This window comes from Ambystoma mexicanum, chromosome 13, assembly GCF_040938575.1.
Source record: "Ambystoma mexicanum isolate Mex_15411 chromosome 13, UKY_AmexF1_1, whole genome shotgun sequence".
Taxonomy (NCBI): domain Eukaryota; kingdom Metazoa; phylum Chordata; class Amphibia; order Caudata; family Ambystomatidae; genus Ambystoma; species Ambystoma mexicanum.
The window spans coordinates 760,164,188-760,186,156 of NC_090938.1; the positions used below are offsets into that span (position 1 = coordinate 760,164,188).

General features: G+C 47.7%; 1 protein-coding gene across 4 annotated transcripts in view; it reads right to left on the reverse strand.

Annotated features, from left to right (window-relative positions):
- The window catches only part of LOC138520683 (large proline-rich protein BAG6-like), a 1,763,116-nt gene that overhangs the window by 1,609,189 nt on the left and 131,958 nt on the right, over positions 1 to 21,969 (reverse strand). For 2 of the 4 annotated variants that reach the window (XM_069632954.1, XM_069632957.1), the window contains exon 2: positions 14,526 to 14,645. The exons of the other annotated variants lie outside the window; for them this stretch is intronic. In XM_069632954.1, coding sequence (XP_069489055.1) covers positions 14,526 to 14,603 — 78 coding nt within the window. In that variant the 5' untranslated portion in view covers positions 14,604 to 14,645. The remainder of the gene's footprint in view (positions 1 to 14,525; positions 14,646 to 21,969) is intronic. 4 annotated transcript variants of the gene reach the window in all.

A 21,969-nucleotide genomic window follows, 5' to 3' on the forward strand; every position in this document is an offset into this window, starting at 1 on the left:
AAGAGCAGCAAAGCTGGATGGAATACATTTAAGATGAGGAATACGTTGGAGGACACAATCCACTCGAAGGGAACAGTTTGCCAAGTTCTTCAACTTCCAAATTGCACAGTGAACTAGAGGCAGAGGCGGGAAGGCATAAGCTCTCATATTGTGCCATGGAATCTCAAGACCATCCCCCAGAGAGGTGGCTCCCAGCCCCCCTCTGGAGGCATACTGAGGAAGCTTCTTGTTCACTGCTGTAGCGAAGAGGTCCACCTCCGGTGTGCCCCAAAGCGAGAAAATCCATGAGAGGACCTCAACCTTCAATTCCCACTCATAGCTGACCACTGTCCGCCGGCTGAGGGCATCCGCTGTGACATTCAGCTGGCCTGGGATGTGCACTGCAAGCAGCCATACACCATGAAGCACGGCCCACTCCCAAATCTGGATGGACAGGTCCACGAGGAGGGGAGACTTTGTTCCCCCTTGCTTGTTTATGTAATACATTGACACCACATTGTCCGTTCTTATGCGGACCACCTTGTTGACAATGAGCGGTCTGAACGCTCTGAGCGCTAGGAAGATCGCCAGAAGCTCCAAATGATTTATGTGCAGGAGCTTGTCCTGAGGCGACCAGAGGTCCGAGACCTGAAGAAGATCTAACGTCGCACCCCACCCTAGAAGGGAGGAGTCCGTCGTGATCGTCACCGTGGGGACTGGGTCCTGAAACCCTCCACCCCCAGACAGATTGCTGAGAGATGACCACCAATCCAGGTCCACTCTCATGGAAACCAGAATCATTATCCGCATGGAATCCGGATCCACTGCCTGATGCCATGAACTCCGAAGAGCCACCTGGGTCCGTCTCATTTTGAGACGAGCAAGAGGAAGAGCCAGTACACACGAGGCCATGAGACTCAGAAGCCTCTTGAACCACCAGGCCGACATGCTCTCCGACTGCGCAAACATCTGACACGTGGCTAACAGATCCGCTATTCTGTCCTCGGTCAAATATACTCTGCAGTCGATCGTGTTCCAACGAAAACCCAGGAAGATCAGGTCCTGTGAGACCGTCATGGAGGATTTCTGCCAGTTCACCGAAAGCCCAAGATGGAACAGGAGCTGAAGGAGAGACTGGAGGTTGCCCGCTGCTGCCAGCGGACAAGGGCTGCGTAAGAGCCAGTCGTCCAAATAAGAATACACATGGATACCCTGGAGACGAAGATAGGCCGCAATCACCGACATCATCTTCGTGAAGACACGCAGCACCAAGCTGAGGCCAAAAGGAAGCACCCGAAACTGGAAGTGCTCCTCTCCCAAAGAGAAGCAGAGATATCTCCTGTGTGGATTCCAAATCAGGATATGCATGTACGCATCCTGAAGATCCACAACGCTGAGGCAATCGCCCATCTGTAAGGAGGAGCGTATCTGGCTGGGCGTGATCACCTTGAATTTCTATTGGGGTAGGAAAAGATTGAACTGGGAAAGGTCTAGGATGGGGCGCAGGCCAGCCTGGTTGGGTTTGGGCACCGTAAACAGCCGGGAGTAGAAGTCCTCCCCTCGCGTCCCAAGGGGAACGGGTTCCACAGCTCTGAGGTGCAGAAGTGAGGGCGAGCCCGACAGCTGAAAAAGAGGGTTGAGATAGGGGGTAAAGGTAAGCAGACGCCCGCTCGAGCGACTGACAAGACCCATCTGTCTTCTGTGATGGCTTGCCACACCTCCCAATGAGACACAATGCGTCCTCCCACCGGGGTCTCGTGCGAGCGCGGAAAACCCTCATTTGGCAGGTTTATCGGTGGCGGTGCACTGGAAAGGCCTCCTCTGAAATCCTCCAGCTTCTCGACCGGAATCTGCGCCTCAAACTCCGACAGACCTTTCCACATCCGCATGTTAGCTCCCGCCAAATTCTGCATTGGCCTGCCTGAGCTGCAAGGCCGAATTGGCAAAGATTTTCCTCCCTAGGGAGTCCAGGAGCTTGTCCTCCTTTCCCAAGACCTGAGTCGCCATCGCGGAGGAGGATGCTGCAGGTCTGGATTGCAACGTGACTGCAGCCACCGCTGTGGAGGAGGGAGGCGGACAAGACGACAAGGCCACTTCTTCCGAGGAATGTAGCCTGTACCTCGCGTCAATCTTTTTATTGACAAAAAGTCCTGAGTGTGGCTTTTCCCAAACTCTTCGGACCACGGCCAGAACGTCCTTCTGCAAGAACAGGCCGGTACGCTCCAAAGGAGACAAGGTGAACGCCCCAGAAAGCACGCCCTCCTGCGGAGCAGGTGCCTCAGGCACCGGAACATCCAAGAAGCTCATCATGTCCAGTACCCGGTCATGGAAAGCTCTGGTAGAGCGGGGCAGGTCCTCGTTGTCCTGATCGCCTTGAGGGTCATCTGACAGGTCAGGATCCTGCTGAGCCATGTCAGGCACTGCCTTGTCCACTGGGGACAATGGTGGCACAGGCGGAAGCGCAGGGGGAGGCACCACGGGCAAGGGAGGCGCCGGCGGAAGCACCGTCGGAATGAGTGGAGCCGGAGGCGCGGGTGGACATTTCTCCTTGAAAAGCCCTTTGAAATATTCCCTCATGGGTTCGGTGCGCATAAGCGCTTGAAATTTACCGAAAAAGGCGTCCTCAGGAGATTGTTTCGGAACCTGAGGAGGCCTCTCATGAGGTGGACAAATCCAGGGACGTAACGGGGAAGGGTGCCACACTGGCCCCTCCGCCGACGTATCCACATAAATCAAGGGAGCTACCCCCGCGGGCAACAAAACATTGTGCGGAAGAGGCATCCGGGCGTTCCAATCATAAACCGGCCGGTAAGGATGCCCACAAGGGACCTTAGGTTCACCCGAACGACCGAACCCTACACCAGGGGCCGATGGCGTAGTTGTAGGGGTAGTACCTAAAATGGCCGCCGTGGTCGTGGCGGGAACGGCCACCATTTTGTCCTCATCGGAGGGGAACTGCGGCACGTGAGAAAGTGAGGCAGGGGTCCCCGTCGATGGATCAGGGGTCTTAATTTTAGCCTTAACGTGAGGAACCTCGGCAGAGCCGGTACTATGAGGCCTGGAATGTTTCTGCGACATACCAACCGCCAACTGAGCCTTCGAAGGAAGAGCCTCGGCACTGCCGGTAAAAGAAGAAACTTTCTTCTTTGCCCCCTCAACAGATCTGGTGTCACCACAAGAGCGGGAACGGTGCGCTGTCACCGACAGGGCCTTGCCCTGCCCCTCAGAACTGTTGGTATCCTTAGCCTCTGTACGAGGGACCTCGGCCCGGTAGAAGCCTTATCGGCACGGGCCTCGAACATCTGTTCGGTAACCTCAAGCCCAGCCAAGACCTCGGGGCGTACCCAGGTTTTTTTTTTGAGGGAAGCCGAAAGAGCGGCCTCAGAGCAAGCTCCGGTACCCCACGACTCAGTAGAACTGGGTCTACAAACAGCCCCCACAGGAGGGGCCTCGGAGCGTACTCCGGTGTTCACAGGCCCCTTCCAGAGACCCTCGAAGAAGAACTCTGGTAGAATTATTAGGCCCGAGAGGCACCTCAGGGCGAACCCCGGTAACAGAGCGATCAACGCCCCTCCCGGCACGAGAGGAACCCGGGAAGGTATCCCCCGGCCGGGGTGCTCTGAAAATTAAAGAACTTACCGGGCGTTTTTTCTTCTCGTCGAACGCCTGAAAATGCGAAGGAGGAGTCCGTCCGAACACCTCCTCCCACCGCTACAACCGACGTTGAAGAGCCCGGACCGAAAGGAAGTCACAGTAAAAACAGGAGTCCCAACGGTGTTCCGGACCCAAACACTCTAAACAAAGAGGATGGGGATCCGCCCTCGCGAAGCGACGGTGACACGATGAACAGTCTGGAAAATCTAGTTTAAAAGACATAGACAGACTAGTAAACTAACGCTAGCAAGAGCCAGAGAGGGAAAAAAGGGAAGAAAATCTTCCGAGGATGCAAGTGCGTCTGGCCCCGATCGTGCAGAGAAAAGGACTGATGGGCGATGTGCGGGGCGGAGCCAAGGTGGGCAGGGTTACGGCCGCGTGCCGGGCCCCGCGCAGGAAAGAGAGGAGGAACACATTTTTGAAAAAAATTTGGATGCTTTTTACTAAGTACTCTGGTCCCGTCCCACAGGACGGAGAGATGTCCCATAAGTATGGAGGAAAGGGGACGGGACGTAGGAGTATAAGGATTTGGGAGCCGTCCTCATAGTTTGTGTAGGAGACACCCAAATGGTCTAAGTCGTCAAAGAGGGGCTTGGTTAAAATGTTGTAGAGTGTGGGTGAGGTGCATGATCCTTGGGGGACTCTGCAGGTGACAGGGACTGGGGTAGCAGAGGCAGAGGGTGAGAATACTCTTATGGTTCTATTGTTTTAAGAAGGACTGAATCCAGGTGGTGGCTTCATCAGAGAAATGTGCTGCGGATGAGAGGTGTTTGCAGAAGACTTTGTGGTCCACCAGGTCAAAGGCTGCTGATAGATCTAGTAACAAGAGGAATGCTAAATTGCCTTTGTCTTTTATGATCTCCATTTGTGTTACTAGATCTAACAGGGTTGTCTCTGTGCATTGTCTAGGTCGAAAACCTGATCAGTGGAGTCCTAGTAGATTTTTACTTTCCAGATGATGCTGAATCTTTAGATAGGCAGCCCTGTACAGAATTGTAAGGAGAAATGAAATGGAACGGTAGTGATTGGTCTATAATACGTTGGCATATTAGGGTCCAGGGTAGGTTTTTTTTTAGAAATGGCATGACCCATGCATCCTTCAGATTAGTCGGTACTGTTTTGGTTGCAAAGGAAACATTGATTAAGGGTGTGATAAAGGGTGCAAGATCTTTGGCTGAATCTTTAATAATTGGTGCAGGGCAAACGTCGCCTAGGCATCTAGATGCTTTCAGACTCATGATCATATCCTCAACATCCTTGGTGGCGAGAGCTGTCAATTTGATGATATCATGTTTGTTAGGATGGGGTGTTCGAGTTGCGAGAGGGGGTGTGTTAGTGGTCAGGCTGGTTTTCTTTTTCTCTATTTTAGTTTGTAGAAGCTCGATTTTGTCAGAGAGAGCTGAATGAATATTGGTGCACCATGTAAAATCTTCACTGCACGTTACAGGTGGAACAGAAGGGGTCTCTAGCTCTCTGAGGATGCTGAATAAATATTTTGTATTGGATTTGGCTTAGGAGATTCGATTGTTGTAGGAATCACTTTTGGCTTGGATGATTGCTGTTTTGTAGTTGGATGAGGCCGTTAGGAAATTCTCTGTTAGATACTGAAGGGAGGCTTTTCCATGAGGCTTCTGCTGCTCTTTTATTCTTACGCAAGTTTCTGAGGTGTGGGGTGAACCAAGTGTTTAAATGTGAGCACGGTTGAGCTTTCTGCATTTTTAAGGGCGCGATCTTGTTAATGGCATTCAGAATGGTGGTATTTTAAAAGTTCACTAGAGAGGTTGGGTTGACGTTAGAAATGGTGAGGTTAGTGAGAGGCTGGAGGAAAGGGAGTAATTTTTTGCTTTTTGCGCTTTGAAAATGTCATCACCAGTTCCAACAGACCAGAAACTGGTGGGATTAAAGGCCCTTGTAATTCGGTGGGCTGTAAGACTATCTTAGTCTCCTCCATGTGTGTTGACACCGGAATGTTGAGCTTCTTGGCTGCCCTGTGCTGAGCATTCCTGAAAGCTATAATATTGTGTAGGGGTAAAATTCCAACAGGGGGTTGAGACGGAGAGGAGGAACACAAGTCAGCCCAATCTGAAGAGAAAGTGTCAGCATTCTTGGGTGAAGGGTACTTCAGAGGTAAAGGGTCCCATGGAAGCAAACTACCTCTAAGAGGCAGAGTTCTTGGTGTTGACCTTACCAACACCTATGAAGAAGGCTTTTTTTGGACGTTCCAGAGCCCACATCTTCATTAGTTAGCATTATTGCTACTGTTTTGGTGTTTTTCCTGTATATGATATGATATATGGTATGGTATTTATAACGATCCTATACAAAAGTGTTTGTGTATTCTTCCTTTATCAATGTCGAAATTCTCAGCACTGAAGCCGACAACGTTGCAGTAACACCTGATCTGCTCGACACTGAGGAAGTCAATGATCAGAAAGACATTGGCATCAAACAGATGCCAGTCATGATGCTGATGTAAATGGTGCTCTGAAGCACCCCCAGGGGTATCAGAATAAGCCCTGCTATAGCCCACCTTTCCAAAAACCTCTTTTCTTCTAGTCTTTTTTAGTGGTAGCTCAGAGGTATTTTTTCCAGAGGTTAAACCCAACCTCATCCTTTCCCCTCTGATTTTCAGCTTCCTATGAGACATCGTTTGGCAAATAGGACATTCCTCGTCTTTATGGCTGTCTGGTAACCAAACAGCTAATTCAGAGGGCAAGGTCATCTCTGACCAACTTCTTTCCTCCACATGCAGCCCACTTATCAAAAAGTAACATAGTGAGGGTAATTTTTTACTGACGTGGAGCGTAATAGGAAAACATAAAAGCAGTTAACGATTTCCTTTTACGCTCCGCTTCATCTTACAACTGTTCTAAATCATGGGAGATAGCATCTCTACTTTGCTATTCCCCTCCGTCTCAGGAGAGCACTTCATTTTACGACTGTATAAGATTTATATGCAGGTGTAAACCAAATGGATTCCTATGGAATACGCCTCACAGTAGCACCGGCTAATGAACAGGCAGATTCCATTGGAATCCATTATAAACCAGAATCTGCTAAGTTTATTTGCAAGCAGTGCTTTATTTCTCTCAAACCAGAGAGTAAAAGTAAGGAGTAAAGGCAAGTTCGCCTTGTTTACTCTTTACCTTTACACTACGCTTTGAGAGTGTTCACAATTGCATGCAGGGGACCAGCAACACATAAGTACGAGTGTTGGTGGTCCCCTGCAAGCAATAACCATTTTATTTCTTTACCAAATTAAACTGCAGCTAAGGAGTAAAACACGCTTCATTCAAGTGGAAAAAAAACCTTTGCGCGAAGGGAAAGGCAAATGCCAGAGTGAAGCAATAGAAGCTCAAAGAGAAGTGTTCAAGGATCCTCACACAGAGCTCAGAAAAAAAGAACTGACTCCAACTCCTGCTGTGCTACAACACGGTAGCTGCAATTTAGGTGACCTGTGATGAATCAGATGATGTCCTCCCGCCTTTCTCAGAGGTAGCCTCTCCTCATGTGGGCAGGGGACGGCAGCCACAAACTGGTCCTGACCCTGGGGCGGCTATGTGAGGGAGCTAAGTTCAGAGTGATGGACAGCATCATCAGAAGAGACATGGTATCCCCACTTTCCTTTTAGGGATACCCCCTCCATTCCCAATGCCTTAATGGCATATTATGAGAAACCCTCTCAACATCTTGTAAAAGCTGCTGACAGACTTCATGAACATTTTCCACCTTGTAAAACAACATGTACTGCGACGAGGAGGATTGCAATGAGCGAGAGTGTGAACCATAAGGAATATGTTACTTACCTGTAACTCCGGTTCTCCAGCATTGGTATCTTTTATAGATTCACATGCGACCCTCGCATCTACACTGCATGGCTCATCTTTTCACTCTTCCTGACACTTACGTGCCCCTTAGCCAAATCTGTTGCATGTGAATCTATGAAAGATACCACTGCTGAAGAACCGGAGTTACAGGTAAGTAACGCATTTCTCTCCAGCATTGGATCTTTCATAGATTCACATGCTATGAATAGATTACAAAGCAGCATTAATAAACAATACATATGTGCGGAGGCAAGCTCTCAGCACAACCTACCACTGGAGACTTACTAACCTCACGCAAAAAAGGTTAACTCTAGATTCTTCTGCCGAATCTCAGTCGACACAGTAGAACTTGGTGAATGTATGCACCAATCTCTAGGTAGCTGCACAGCAGATGTCAGGCAGCAGGATCCCAGAGAGGAGAGCAGTGTTAGCAGCCACTCTGGTGGAGTGAGCCAGAGGCCTGCCAGTCTGTTGATGGCAGAAGGAAATGCAGGTCGCAATCCACCTTGAAATGGAAGGCTCTGACAAAGCCTTCCCCGGTCCAGTGGGGCCAAAAGACACAAACAAATGGTCCTTGGGAATGACTTAGTACGTGCCACATAGTACTTGAGGGCACACACCACATCCAGCGTATGCAATGCTTCGGCAGCTGGAGACGGTGTGCCGAAAAACACTGGCAAAACCCCTGGATGATTCAGATGGAAGGAGGACGGCACCTTAGGCATAAACGTTGGGTTAGTACGAAGGATAGCCTTCTCCTTGTGAAATGCCATATAAGGCGGTTTGCAAGAAAATACCTGGATTTTATCCACCCGTCTGTCCGACGTTATGGCCACCAAGAAGGTAGTCTTCCAGGAAAGATGCTTGTTGGATGCCTTGTGCAATCTGAATGACACAAGGACTAGTAAGATTGTTGTTTTGTCCTCCTTCTGTTCCCCCCCCCCCCCCTTGTTTTATCGCACCTAGAAACACTTGTGTACAGGCGCATTATAAATAACTTATCATATCATACCATATCAAAGGCGAACTCCAGATCGGCACGTTGGGAAGAGGTGCCGGTTGTCCATAGAGGCGCCCAAAGAAGAAGTAAGACGCGGCAGGAACTGGAAGCCAGGACAGGCTTTGCTTCGATGTGAAGAGCGAGAATGCTCTGTGCCGCTGACTTTGGAAAGCCACCGAGTTCAGTGGATACCGAGGCGAGTACCCGAATGTATGCGAATGCAGCGAGAAAATGCAGATGATGTCATTGAACCTATATGGGAGAATGATACACTGAAACTAAGCCCTTGAAAGAGTGAATTGGTTGCCTAGAGTGGGGAAAGAGAGTAATCCTCATTGGAATCAGTGTCATCTTCATTGTCACAGTAAGAAATTTGGGGGAAGACCCATGCCCCCTTGTACTGAAGTAAGAAAGAGATTCAAACAAAGTCCTGGCAGGAGAGTATACCAGGTGAAGAGCCGATCTGGGATCCGCACCCATATAGAATTGTGTTGTGTGAAAGAACCGGCAAGGGTGTATACCAGGTATCTTGCGAGTGTAGGACCTGTACTCAAGTTGTGTTATCTTGAAAGAAGAATTGTAAGGAAGAGTCATGCCCTTAAAATTTGAAATTGTATTGAATGTGGAAAAAGGCCTGGGAAAGGTAATAATTTCCCCTACAGTGAATTGCAGCACAGGAAGAGGGAGTTATCCTCTTGAACTATAAAGAACTTGGTTATTCTTTGAACTTTTGTTTTGGTGGAGAGAATCCTGGGGAAGGGAGCATGTCTCTGTGGAACTGTGAACATTATCAATTTGGAACTTTTATTGGAGTAATACCTTTTGTTGAGCTTGCACATTTGTGCACTTTCTAAGTAAAAGAGAATACCCTTAACACCTTAGAGTTCTTTTTAGAATGTAAGGGCTAGGATAGTATTTCAGACACAGGATGTTTTTGCTTTTGACATCTTGACACTTGACAGACCCTTAGTTTTGGTTGAGGTAGGGAAATGGCCCTTAAATTAGGGACAGTTAAGCATTATCCAACACTTTTATTATTTCAATAAAAGTCTATAACAACCATAATGAATCCTCTCTGTCTGTGTCTCATTCCTGGCTCCTCCCAGACCTTAATGGTGCAAGCTCTTTGGTCATCTCCTGCTGTAAAGGCTGTCTACTGTAGAAAAGTATTATAAGCACACTGCGTTTATTTTAGGGAGTGGTATCAGTCCAAAACAAAAGCTTTATGCCAGATGGGCATTATGATGTAAAAATTATGAAAAGTTATTTAATATTTTAATTTGAAGAGTTTTCTTTTCTGCAATTAAAAATGCTCCAGTACCATACACATGAAGATCCCAAGATGAAGAACATTATTTCTGTGTCACACGATGTATTAGTCCGCCATGACGGAAAACAGCATGGCTCTTGTTCTTGATTTGTTTGAGAAGATGGTTTGTACATTTCTAACTGAAGACGACCTGCGTGTTCTACATGGGTTGCAATCGGTAAAACATTTAGACAGGGATTTGGTGTTCAATCTAATCCTTTGATCCATAGGCAGCCAGAGGAGAGGATTTAGTGCCAGCATGATATGGTTTTGCAGTTGTCACAGTTTAGACAAACTTTATAAAAGGATACAGTCGTGTAAAGGATACAGTCAGCATCCACTCTCGGGAAGCCCTTCCGCTCTGGGGTAGCTTGAACGTGCAGCGAACCAGATTCTTCCGGGACACCTTGCGCATGATGCTAAACAAGACTTCCCCCCCAAGAGCATAGCCTGTAGGAATTTAATAATAACTAACAGGCCAGGGGCTTGAGCGAAAAGGCAGGAGCAGCGACAACAGAGCTAAGGGAGCAAATAAAACAATGATTCAATAGGATAACTAAGGTTACCCAAAATGCAGCGACCAGCCACCCACAATTACCCTCTCTTACCTGCTTAGCCAGAAAGATATCCCACTACCTTATGTGAGTCCAAACACACCACGGAAACCAGGTGATGCAGGAAGAAGGTCCCAGTTGGTAGAAGTTAGTGCAGAGATTCACCTAACCCGAACGGCACGAGGGCGCCGCTAATGTCCAAAAAGAAATCCCTTGTTCAATTCAGCAAAGCGTCCCTGAAGTGATGGTAAGCAATCCAGGTAGTGACCAGTAGAATCAGGAAAGCGTCCATATAGTCACGTTGATGCGTAGAGTGATGTGTCTTGTGACAAAATGAAAAGTACCATTAAACAATCCAGAATGCGTAGAATATTGAAGGGAAATTAGGAAGTCCGTGGAGATAGCAGCCAGAGATAAACAAAGCTTAATTGGAAGTTCAGTGATGAGGAAGCAAATCCGAAAGCGTCACAACAAACAGGAGCAGGAGAGAGCAATCCGTATACAAAGCCAGGGGTTCGATTACCAAAGGGAAAACAGTCGAGGGTTTTAGCGCCAGAAATGGTAAGGGAGGAGACGTATGGAATAGTCCTTAAAGCAAGAGCCGGGTCCAGGAGATTTAGAAAACAGGATAACGAGAATCGGGCACTTCAACTGCTTAGTTTTAGGAGCACCCGTTGCATGGACAATCTGAGTTAAGTACGAGTTTCTTTCCCAGGACGTGAGACGCGTTGTCGGCGTGTCATGTGACCGCAAAAAGGGGAAATGCTGGGAAATGTAGTGCAGCGTGTCCCGCGGCTTGGAAATAGTCGCCAAGGCAACTTCCACATGGAAACGGATGACCCTAGTCGTCCGTGTGCAGGAACGCGGGGCATGACAGCAGTTTGAGGCTAAGAAGCAGTTGATTGTTAAATGCTGAATATATTATTTTAATTATACCACATGTGGTAAATATTGTGTGTAGTAGGCAATGTAACAAAGTCCCATGTTTGGAGCTGTGGGTCACTAGAGTGATGGCTCTAAGGGCTGGGAACGTCCCACCATCTCAGGTTGGCAGCTCTGGAGGAGGCCCACACGGAAAGTGCGGCCCTCCTCGCATAGCAGAGGTCAGTCTCCTGGGGGGGACCTACAACTCCCAGAATCCATCTGAGCTTAGAACAGGACACACGATCCCTAGTTGAAAAATATTCTCCAGCAGCAACACAGTTAAGGAGTAAGCAAGGCGAGCAGGATACTGTGGGGTCAAAGCCCTCTCTAATCTAAAAAAGGAGAAAACAACTTTAAGAAATTATCTGGCTAAACCTTTAGCAACCATGCAGAAGCACCGAGGCCCCTGCTAGCGGAAAATATTTTTTTTGCAGGATCCGTGAACCCTAGCCCCCCCCCGCCCAAAAACAGTTCCACAGACCACAGATATGAAAAAACACAATTATTCCATATTTCGCTGGATGGGATCTGTGGATCTGAAAAAGGGCAGAAATCTTGGAAATTACCCATCAAATACACACATGACCCCCACATGTCCCACAGGAAGGATTTCTGGCCAGGGAAGCCCAGAAAGTAAAGTCAGAGAAGTACATTTACTATATCTAAACATGAGTGAGGGCTGCAGGCAGAAAGGGTGAGGCAGGAACAACCAGTGAAATCCAAAATGGCAGCTCCACCTCTTATAGCCTCTGTTTTATTTTGCACCCCGAACCCCCATGGGAGTTGCAGAAAGAAAGCTGCTCCAGCCAATCACAACAGAGCTCTTCCAACAAGCCACAGCTGAGATCCAACATTCTGGAAGCGACAGCCCCAGTCAGTTTGTCAGCAGTTTGAGAGGAAATGAAATACATTGGGTTCTTATATTATGCTTCATGCTGGAGTCTAGCCTCTAAGTTCCCATGGTACTCAGCATTGTCTTGCTTCCAAGACAAGCGTGTTGCCCCTGAGCTATTTCCCCAACCTGAGGAGAAACCACATAGAGCTGGCAGAGAGCAGCAGTGTGAGTCTGGAGAAGTGAAGCAGAGTGCAGTGGAGATGTGCTGAGAAAATAGCAGGGAAAAAGGAGGAGAAGCAAAGAGAAAGCAGTTACCCATATAGTGAAGCAGGGAAACACCTCCAGCCCAGGGAAGTGATTGGCAGGAGGGCCATTGGACCAAGAAGCTAAGTAGCGTAACCCAGGTTGCACAAGAAGGGGAATAATCAGTGAAGGAGTCAGGAGTGGCATAAATAAAACTATTGTTGGTAGTTGGATCAAGAGAGAGTTGAAGAAGGTGATAAAACAGAGGTCAGTTGAACGGAGCAGTGTGAAGACGGGGTAGAAGGTGGTATTGCTGTGTAGGAGGTAGTAGAAGGAACAGTTCAGAAGGACGTAAATAAGGATTGAGAAGAATTGTTGGAGGAGTTTTCAAAGTTAAATGAGGAAGCAGTTGGGGGTACTTTCAGAGGAGGTTGGAGAAAGAACAAAGGAGGCGAGATAGTTATGATATGATAAGTCATTTATAACACGCCTGTACACAAGTGTTTCTAGGAGCAAAAATAGAAGCACAAAGAAGTTGGGGAGTTTAAGAAGAAGGTTGACGTGTTGTTGCAAGAGGCTCGGAAAGGTTAGGACGAAACAGAGGTTTCTGGAAGAGAATGGGAAATTGAAGGTAGAGGTCAGAGAATTTAAGGAGGAGCAGGGACTATTGTCAGAGGAGGCTGAGGAACATCAGGAAGAGATGCTGGTCACAAGGAAGTAGTATAACATCAGGAACTGGAGGAATGTGGTATTGAAGAAGAGGAAATCAGATATGAAATTAACTATAGAAAGTTAAAGCAATGCGTCAGAGAAAGGAGGAAGGAGATGTCATACAAAGAAGAGGTGTTATTTGTGGAGACGTGGTACTGGACCTCTGCCACCGAGTACTATGAAGATTCAGAGATTGTTAGTAACAAGGAGGGTAGGCGGAGTCCAAAGGAGAAAAAGGAGATATATCTTCAGGGAGGCATTTTAGAGTAAGGGAAGGCCTGTGAAGCAGAGTAGATGTGCTGGAGCATTTGAAAAAGATAGGTATCCGGAAGGATGCCAAAATTAATGGTGTTTAAAAAGTAGAAAGATATGGAAAACAGAGATGTTGGGCTGGCAAGGTTGGGATAGGGGTAAGACCCTGATCAGAAGGGGTTGAACACACAGGGAGGTACAAGCTTGCGGCAAGGCGATTAAGGGGGCAGGACTGATCTAATGGTTAGGGCAGCAGTGAGGTGGGAAAGGGAAAGCTTACACTGGGCCTGGTAGCCCCTCCCCGAACTCTGGTGACCCAGAAACTTCACCCCCAAAACCTGCTCCAATCATCCAACCCAAGAAAGACTGTGGGCCCAATTTGAGACCTTCTCATGAGAGCGCTGGGCCATTCAAGAAACTATGATCCAAGGGATTCAGGACCTCCCAAAGCCATACTTAGACCTATTATTGTAAGCATGGACAGAGATCTGGGGGCAAATTCATTCGAAGAACCTGGAATCTATGTAACAACCTGTTTCTGTTGGAGAATCTATCCTGGATCTTTCAGTTAAGCAAACTCCTTTTTACTTTGGTGTTGGGGGAGTGAGGGGAAAATTAAAAGACACTATGCTCCAAACCCTTTAGGTATTTGTCCCTGGGGTGTAATGTTACCTAATAGAATAGGATAAATTAAAATCCTGGTCTGCTTCTGGTCCTTTGTCCCCAGTGGCCGCCCTGATATTATTCAATTGTACAGTCAGTAAATTGGTGCAATGTTCCAAATGTCACCTGTTTTTTTCATTACCACCAAACTCGCAAAAGCCCCTTTAGATTCAAATGCTCACTGCCGCAAGGAAAGTTGAATCAATACAGACCCAAAATGATCATACAAGACCTCATTCTAACATAAGCAAACTCTTTCGGGCAAACAAGTACTAAATGGTTGCCCGTTGGGAGTAGCTACATCACCAAGAGTATAATCAGAAAAGCATTCACCCGTGGAAGAATGCGATGTCCATCAACAGACAATCACGCCAACATTTGCCAACAGGAAAATCTCAAAAACTGTAAAGGTTTGGGGGCCAACAGAAATCTGCTCCATTGGCTGCCTAAAACCCATATCAGATAATGCAAGCAATAGACACAATGCTTAATGTGGTGCCTTATTCAAGTTCAAGCCCCATACATTGGCTTGCATCTGAGGAGAAGTTGCTGAAAAATGACTATCACTTCTTACCTCGGCTTCCAAAACAAAGCTTCTGGTCTGGGAATCTAAAGTCTTCACAGTTACTTCGATGTAGTTACATTCAGCCATGGTGGGTCACGGCCTACCTCTAGACTCTTTGGACAGGGATGCCTTCAATTTGAGTTAGACATATACAAATTAATGATCATTTATTGCACAGAAGTGGACACAAAACAATTACCAGTCCATTATTAGCTAATGTGTTCATAATCTCCTTTGGTACCGCAGTGTGTTACAATCGGCATCCTGTCATATTATCGGTGGGAAAATATCACTATTTTTAAATTTTGTTTGGAAAAAAACATCTCATCATTCTGACTAGGAATGATAATATGACTGGATACCATTCTAAAGTAAAGGTGTTTGGTTTTAGGGTGGAGGGAGTTGGGAAGGGAAGGGGCAGAAAGGGGGGCTCAGGGTTGTATAAAGGGGCAGAAAAGCAGTTTGGGGGGGTTGCCACCAAAAAGGAAACAAATAATATGTACTACAAAAGACAAAGATAATAATAATAGGTGTGGGGAATGAGTTATTGTATATTGTTTAACTGTTTAGCTATGCCATAAAAGTCCACTAATTGGCACAACATGACAGACAAACAATATACAATGTTAATGTTTTTCAAAACATTATTGTTGTTTCGTTAGTCGAAAAGCAGTTTTTTCAAAGAAGGTAGGCTGACAGGACGGGGGCAGTGTGAGCTCCGTACCTGCGACAGGGAGTCAATGGTGAATTTCTTCTCCTACGAACTGGGAGTACCCAGGGGGGGAGGGCTGGCTACGGACCCCACGCAGAGCAGAGCAGAGGTTACAGTGCCCGCATGGCAAAGAAGAAAGCAACAGGCTGACGTTTGAGCACCGGGTGATAGTAGAAGAGTGGGGAACTCACGGAAAGGAGCGGGCAGGAGTCGCCAGGAGCAGCCGACAGAGGTGGATGGAGGTAGGAGAGGTCCTCCTGGAGCGAAAGACAGTGAGGACTGCGGGGGCCAGTGGTGCATGTGGTGGGAAAGGGGTGAGGAGGCACCAAGAGTCGGCAGGAGCAGCTAGGGGAAGCAAGCCTTGGGAAAACAGCAGTGCTCTGTGTGCAATCAAAGTGCTGGAGGTTAGTTGATGCCAGCTTGGATCTTGATGTGTACTCCAGTTCACGGTCCTGTCCAATCCAATGTCTACCTGGAGCTTGATCTGCCAGTATGAGCACCAGGGAACAGCAGGTTGAAGACGGCTCGGGAGGAGTGGGGAGAGCAGGGCAGCGGTGCAGAAGTGGACTGGAGAGGGAATAAGAGGCGAAGGCGCTCCCCCTCGGAGTGGAACAGGTAGCTAGAGGCTCGGCCGGAGGAAGTAGACGGGACCGAAGAAGAAAAGCAACACATCTGGAGCTGGGGGACAGGAGGACTACCAGAGGGGACATACACAGACCAAGCTCAACTTTGGAAACCAGACCATATGCAGCGCAGAGGAGATGGTATTCACCAAAGAGGACCTCCTTGCGGCGCTGGCCAAGTTCAAGGGTGAACTAACAGACGGTTAAAGCGGAGGGAGCCAGCATCAGAGAGGAACTCTCGCAGGCGATCATGGTGAATCAGAGAGATATTGATGCACTGAGCGATAGAGTGATGAAGGTGGAGGGGCGCATCACAGGGCTGGACAAACAAGGGCCCGAACTGGCTAAGCAGACAAGAGGGGTGGATGCCAGAATCAAGGCCCTGGAGGAGAAGTGCGAGGAGCTGGAAAACAGATCGTGGAGGGACAATATCCGGATCAAGGACGTTAAGGACGGGCGGAAGGGTCAGACCTGGATGGATGCATCTGGGAGATGTTTGTGGATCTCGCGGAGGAAGAACAGGGCCAGAACATGGAAATTGAAAGAGTACACAGGGTGGGTAGTCTGAGAGCAGGCCCTGGGGGAAGGACAAGGGACGTGCTGGTGATGATGCAGAGCTTCAAGGATAAAACCCGGCTATGAGTGCAGCCAGGAAGAAAGGGAAAACTCAACTGAGTGGAAGCGAGATCCAAATAAATGACAATCCATCCCAGCTAACACTAGTGAGGAGAAGACTGTTCAAACCGTTAACAGAGGAACTCAATAAGGAGGATGAATTATCACTGGCTCTTTCCGACAAAACTGCAACTCTGCATGGGGAATGAAGAAAAGACAGTCTCTCAAGTAGAAGACGGAATGAGGGCACTGGTTATGTGTCCACAGGACTCTGGAGAACGACGAGGAGCGGCACCAAGGGGGAGCACAGGAAGCAAGACAAAACAGCTACCAGTGGTGTGGCTCAAAGAAGGGGCTGAAGACGTTATGTGGACAAGGGGGACCGGTGAGGGTCAATTAAATGTATGCTGGCCATTCTCAACACGAGCGAAGGAGAAAACAGAGAGGGAAGATGGGCAGGGGTGGCAAACCTCTTCCATAAGTTCATGAAGATAGAGGGGGCTAAGGAGAAACGAGACCCGGAGGGGAGATATGGGTTGGTGAAGGGGACATTGCGAGGTGAACTGTACACGTGGGCATTGACATATGCACCCAATAAGGGTCAGGAAGGCTTTTTGGTGGGATGCCTGACAGAACTGGACCGAGTCAAGGAGGCTGAACTGATGGTGGCAGGGAACTATAACCTAGCTGTGGACCCAATCATGGACCGTTCAGGAGGGGTAAGGGGGCACAGTACAGGGATGATGCAAAAGCAGCTTAAAGAAAGGACTGAGAAGCTATGGCTCAAAGACACATGGTGGGTACATCACCCACAGGAAAGAGACTACTCATTCTACTTGCACGTCCACAAAACATACTCCCGGATAGATTACATAATGGCAAAATAGAGGGTAACTCAAGCAGTGTTGAGGGCCCATACTGGAAGCACAACTATCTTGGATCACACACCGTTCACATTGGAATGGGAGGGAGGAAGCCTGAGGGGGGAAACAGGGGGTGGTGGCTGGAAGAATATCTCCTCAGGGTCCACGGGATAAAACAACAGGTAGAGGCTGAGAACAGCAGATTTATGGAGGAAGATGGGGAAAGAGGGATGGACGAGGAAAAGAGGTGGGACGCATTCAAGACTCAGATCAGGAAATGCCTAACAGAAGCATCCAAGAGGCTAAGGGAAGAGAGATGGGTGGTTGAGAGGGACCTAGAGAAGGAGATACGTGAGTTAGAAGCAGCCCACAAGGAGAACGGAACAAACAAGGTAAATCGACAACTGGGAAAGTAAGGGGGCAACTCAAACAGCTGATCAGTAGGTCAGTGGAAAGCACCCTCCTGAGGAGCAGGCAGACATTCTATGAGCCTGGTAACAGGGTAGGGACGGTACTAGCAAGGCAATTGAGGGCCAGGGAGCAGAGAGCATTCATAGCTAACCTGGAGGACAAAGGGGGCAGGTTGGTGGGGACGGAGAAAGAGAAGCGCAGGGTCATTCAGGAATTCTTCACCGACCTATACAGGGAGGAACCAAGAGGTACAGAAAGCATACTTGGAGGCAGTGGTCGGGACCAGGGCTGCCCCTGGTCAAAGAGTAATGCTAGAAGAACCCATAACGGAGGAGGAGATACAGCATGCAGCAGCAAGGCTAAAAGCACACAAAAGCCTAGGGGAGGAAGGGTTGATAGTGGCATTTTATTTGACATTCAAGCAGCTACTGACAAAGGGGCTGACATGAATATTTAATAACTTTAGAGAAAAGGGTAACATATCCCCATCCATGGAAATGGCGCAAATCACTCATCCCTAAACCAGGAAAGAACTCACAGCCGAGCTCCTCATACCGTCCGATTGCACTTATTAATGTGGATGCCAAACTCTGTACGAGAGTGCTGGCGGCCACGTTGGAAAAGGTTCTTCCGAGTTTCGTAGTGCAGGACCAGTCAGGATTCATCTAGTGGCTTTCTATAATGTAAGAAGGGTTATGCACACAATGGACAAGGCCGCGAGGGGGGAGGCCCTACACCCACCTGCCTACTAATGCTTGATGCCAAGAAGGCGTTTGATTGAGTGAACTGGGGGTTCATGAGTCAAGCGCTGAGCAGGGTAGGATTGGGACCACATTTTTTTTAGAGTGGTTCAGGCCAATTACCAGAACCCCATGCCAGATTTAAAGTGTATAAGGGGCTCACAAACCCGTTCCCAATACGTCGGGGAACCAAACATGGATGTCCACTTTTTCCGTTGCTTTTTGCACTGGTACGGTGCCTTTCGCGCATAGGGTAAGGGAGAATAGGGAGATACAAGGGGGAATTCCCATCATAAAATTGGCCAATTTGCTATTAATGTGGCACTCATGATCACCAAACTGGAAACTACTGCCACCAATAAATGAGGCAAATAAGGCCCTTTTCGGGTGTCTCAGGGTTCAAAGTGAATTATTCCAAATCATCAAATACTCAACCTCTCAATAGGGAAACTAGAGAGCAATACCCCATTCAGGTGGGCAAGGGCCCCGGTAAGCTATCAGGGGGTGAACCTGATGGCAACCACAAACAAGATAATTGGGGCATACTACCCTCCGCTGATTAGACAAATGAAAGCAGATCTCGCAAGATGGAGGGGGGTATACGTGTCCTGGTTGGGTAGATTTGCTATTGTGAAGAGTAATGTCATACCACGATTGCTGTATTTGTTTTAAGCGATCCCTCTGCCAATCCCAGGGTAGATGATGAAGGAGGTTCAGAAGATTATACTGGGCTTCATATAGAACGGGAAGAAACCCTGCATAGGGAGGACAATTCTATTTAATGGTAAAAGACAGGGGGAGTGGGATGTCTCAGTGTGGTAAGGTACATTCAGGCAGCGCGACTAAGAATGTTGGCAGAATGGGGGAATGACGGGCAACCAGAAGCACTAGGTGATCATGGGACAAGCAGCAGCGGGAGAGCATCTCTGGAAATTACCCTGGATGAGGAAGGAGGATAGACCTAGGGGGCTTATGGAGAACCCAATCACAAGGAACACCCTGGGTATATGGGACAGGCTGAACTCGGACAAGCTCCGTGGCCATAGCCATGGACTCCACTACCAAAATCCTGCATTCCCGCCGGGAATGGACTACAGCAGGTTCAAACAATGGATACCGGGAGAGATAAAGGAAATTGGGGACCTCTACGAAGGAACTCAACTTAAAACATTTCACAGTAGCACCGAATACAACCGGGAAAGAGCAGATTTCTATGCCTATCAGCAGCTAAAACACTGGGAGATTGCTCCAGAGGTAATGGAAGGGGCAACGAGGGAACTGACAGAATGGGAAATGTTGGTATGCGATAGTGAGAACAACAAAGGACTGATCTTAGCCATATACAAAATCCTATCAGAAAAGGACAGCCAGGAGAACTGGGCAGTGAGGAATAAGTGGGAAGCAGGGCTGAGAGCGACATTTATGGATAAGGAATGGGGACATGCCATGAAAGAGCAGATATGGGATGGTACAGCCCATACACCTCAGTGCAGCACCGGGAGCTGCAGTACAAGTTACTACACAGCTGGCATTATACTCCAGAGAAACTTCACAAGATGTATAACGTGCACTCACCACTGTGCTGGAGGGTATGTGGGGGGAGGGGGAGGGGACAACAGTATATTTGTTCGGGATGTCTGCAACTGAAGCATTTCTGACAGGAGGTGAAGTCTAAGATGGGCGGGATAATAGGGTATGATATAGAAAATGATGGACCTATGGCACTTCTGAACATACCACTAAGTGAGATCCTCGGGTGGGAGGGCGAGCGGGAACACTTTGGGCTAATCTATTAATGAGTGCTAGACGCTGTATAGTAAAACAGTGGAAGCTGAAAGACCTGCCGTCCATTATACAATGGTACTACGCAATCTGGGAGGTTGTCGGTGTGGAAATACTAACAGCAGTAGTGCGTGGGGCAGTGTGCAGGGGAGGTTTGGCAAAGTTTGGTCGCCTTTTTTACCTATGCACTTAAGGATTATACTCACTTATACATCCCAAAGTGAAAAAGGATACTTGGAATATTACCGGAGGAAGAGGAATGAGCCAGAGAGGGAAGCGCATATAGGGTTTCACATCACTAGATTAGTAGGAGTAGGGAGGGGGAGGGCAGGGGGGATGTGACAGGGGGCATATTCTTTTTTTTAAGCAGTTATTGTTGAGTAACCTGGTTGTTGTTAAGATTATTTGGAGAAACATTGTGCATATGATATATGACTGCATATGTGATTATTCAGATGCCAATAAAGATTTTGGTTTGAAAAGCTGTTTTTTCAGTGATTTAATTACTATAACCGTTACAATCCACGCGTCACTCCTTCTAAATATCTACAACAGTGTTCTGCAACCTTTCTCTCCTGATGTTTTGCAGTACCTCTCCTATCATCAGTCATAGTGCAAAGCATCAGGAGAACAGCAGGTTGCATACCCCTGACTTAATGTAATTAAAGATTGGGCATTCAGATGTGGCTTGGAATCTTAGACAATCATCTTGTATGTTAAGCATAAACTGCCATGCAGTCTTTACCTTTCCAATTTAACCTGTTTGGGGATTATTATGTCAAGAGTGACAGTTTACATTAATATCCACATTTACAAAATAAGTAAGTTACTCACCGTAATACCTACTGCACTCCCATTCCACTGTCCCCTTTCCTCCATGATTGCAGGACGTCAGGCCCATGGGGATGAGACTGGAGATACTTCTCAGCAAAGCCCAGAATTTGAAGCATAGAACACAGCGTGTCTTTCTTTGGGAGGGGGAGGGGAGATCTTCAGCGTATAGATCTTGTGCTGGATCTTTCCCTCCCTCGCACAACATTAATGCGTGTTTTGGGTCTGTTCACAACGGACTTAAACCTGCCCACTGGTAATCTCCTCTGGATTGATGGAGCCCTTGCGGTGGCCAAAAAGCACATTTTGGAGCATTGGAAGAACAATGTTAAACCCACTATTGACTGGCTTGACAGCCTGTCGATTCTTTACAGCAGGGAAAAAGAGTCCTTTCAAATTAAGCACTAACTCGATAAGTACAAAGACATTTGGAATGCTTTCAATGATTTATATGACAAGCTCTTCCCCTTCTTTTCTTTTCTCTTTTTCATCTTCATTTGCATAGTGGTAGGCCTGATGCCCTTATGTTCTAATTGCGTTCTTACATGCCTGCCTGTTGTATAAAGTTCTCTGTTGTTTATGCTATTGTAAAATCAATAACACATTTCAACAAAAAAAGAAGAACACAGGGCATGTGTGTGCTGATCACAAACAACTCCTTGCTTATACTTCCACAACTGCCTGGCAGTGTATTCCCATATACATATGCTAGGAATACCAGTCTGAAAGGGAAGCAGGGGATGTGGGGAAAGAGTATGTTAGAACTGGACTATGGTTTAGGAGTACAAAAGTCACTACAGTGGGTAGAGTTGACATACTCTTAAGTCTCATCCCCTTCCAGCACACTTAGTTGAGATTATCCAAGCATCTACAGAT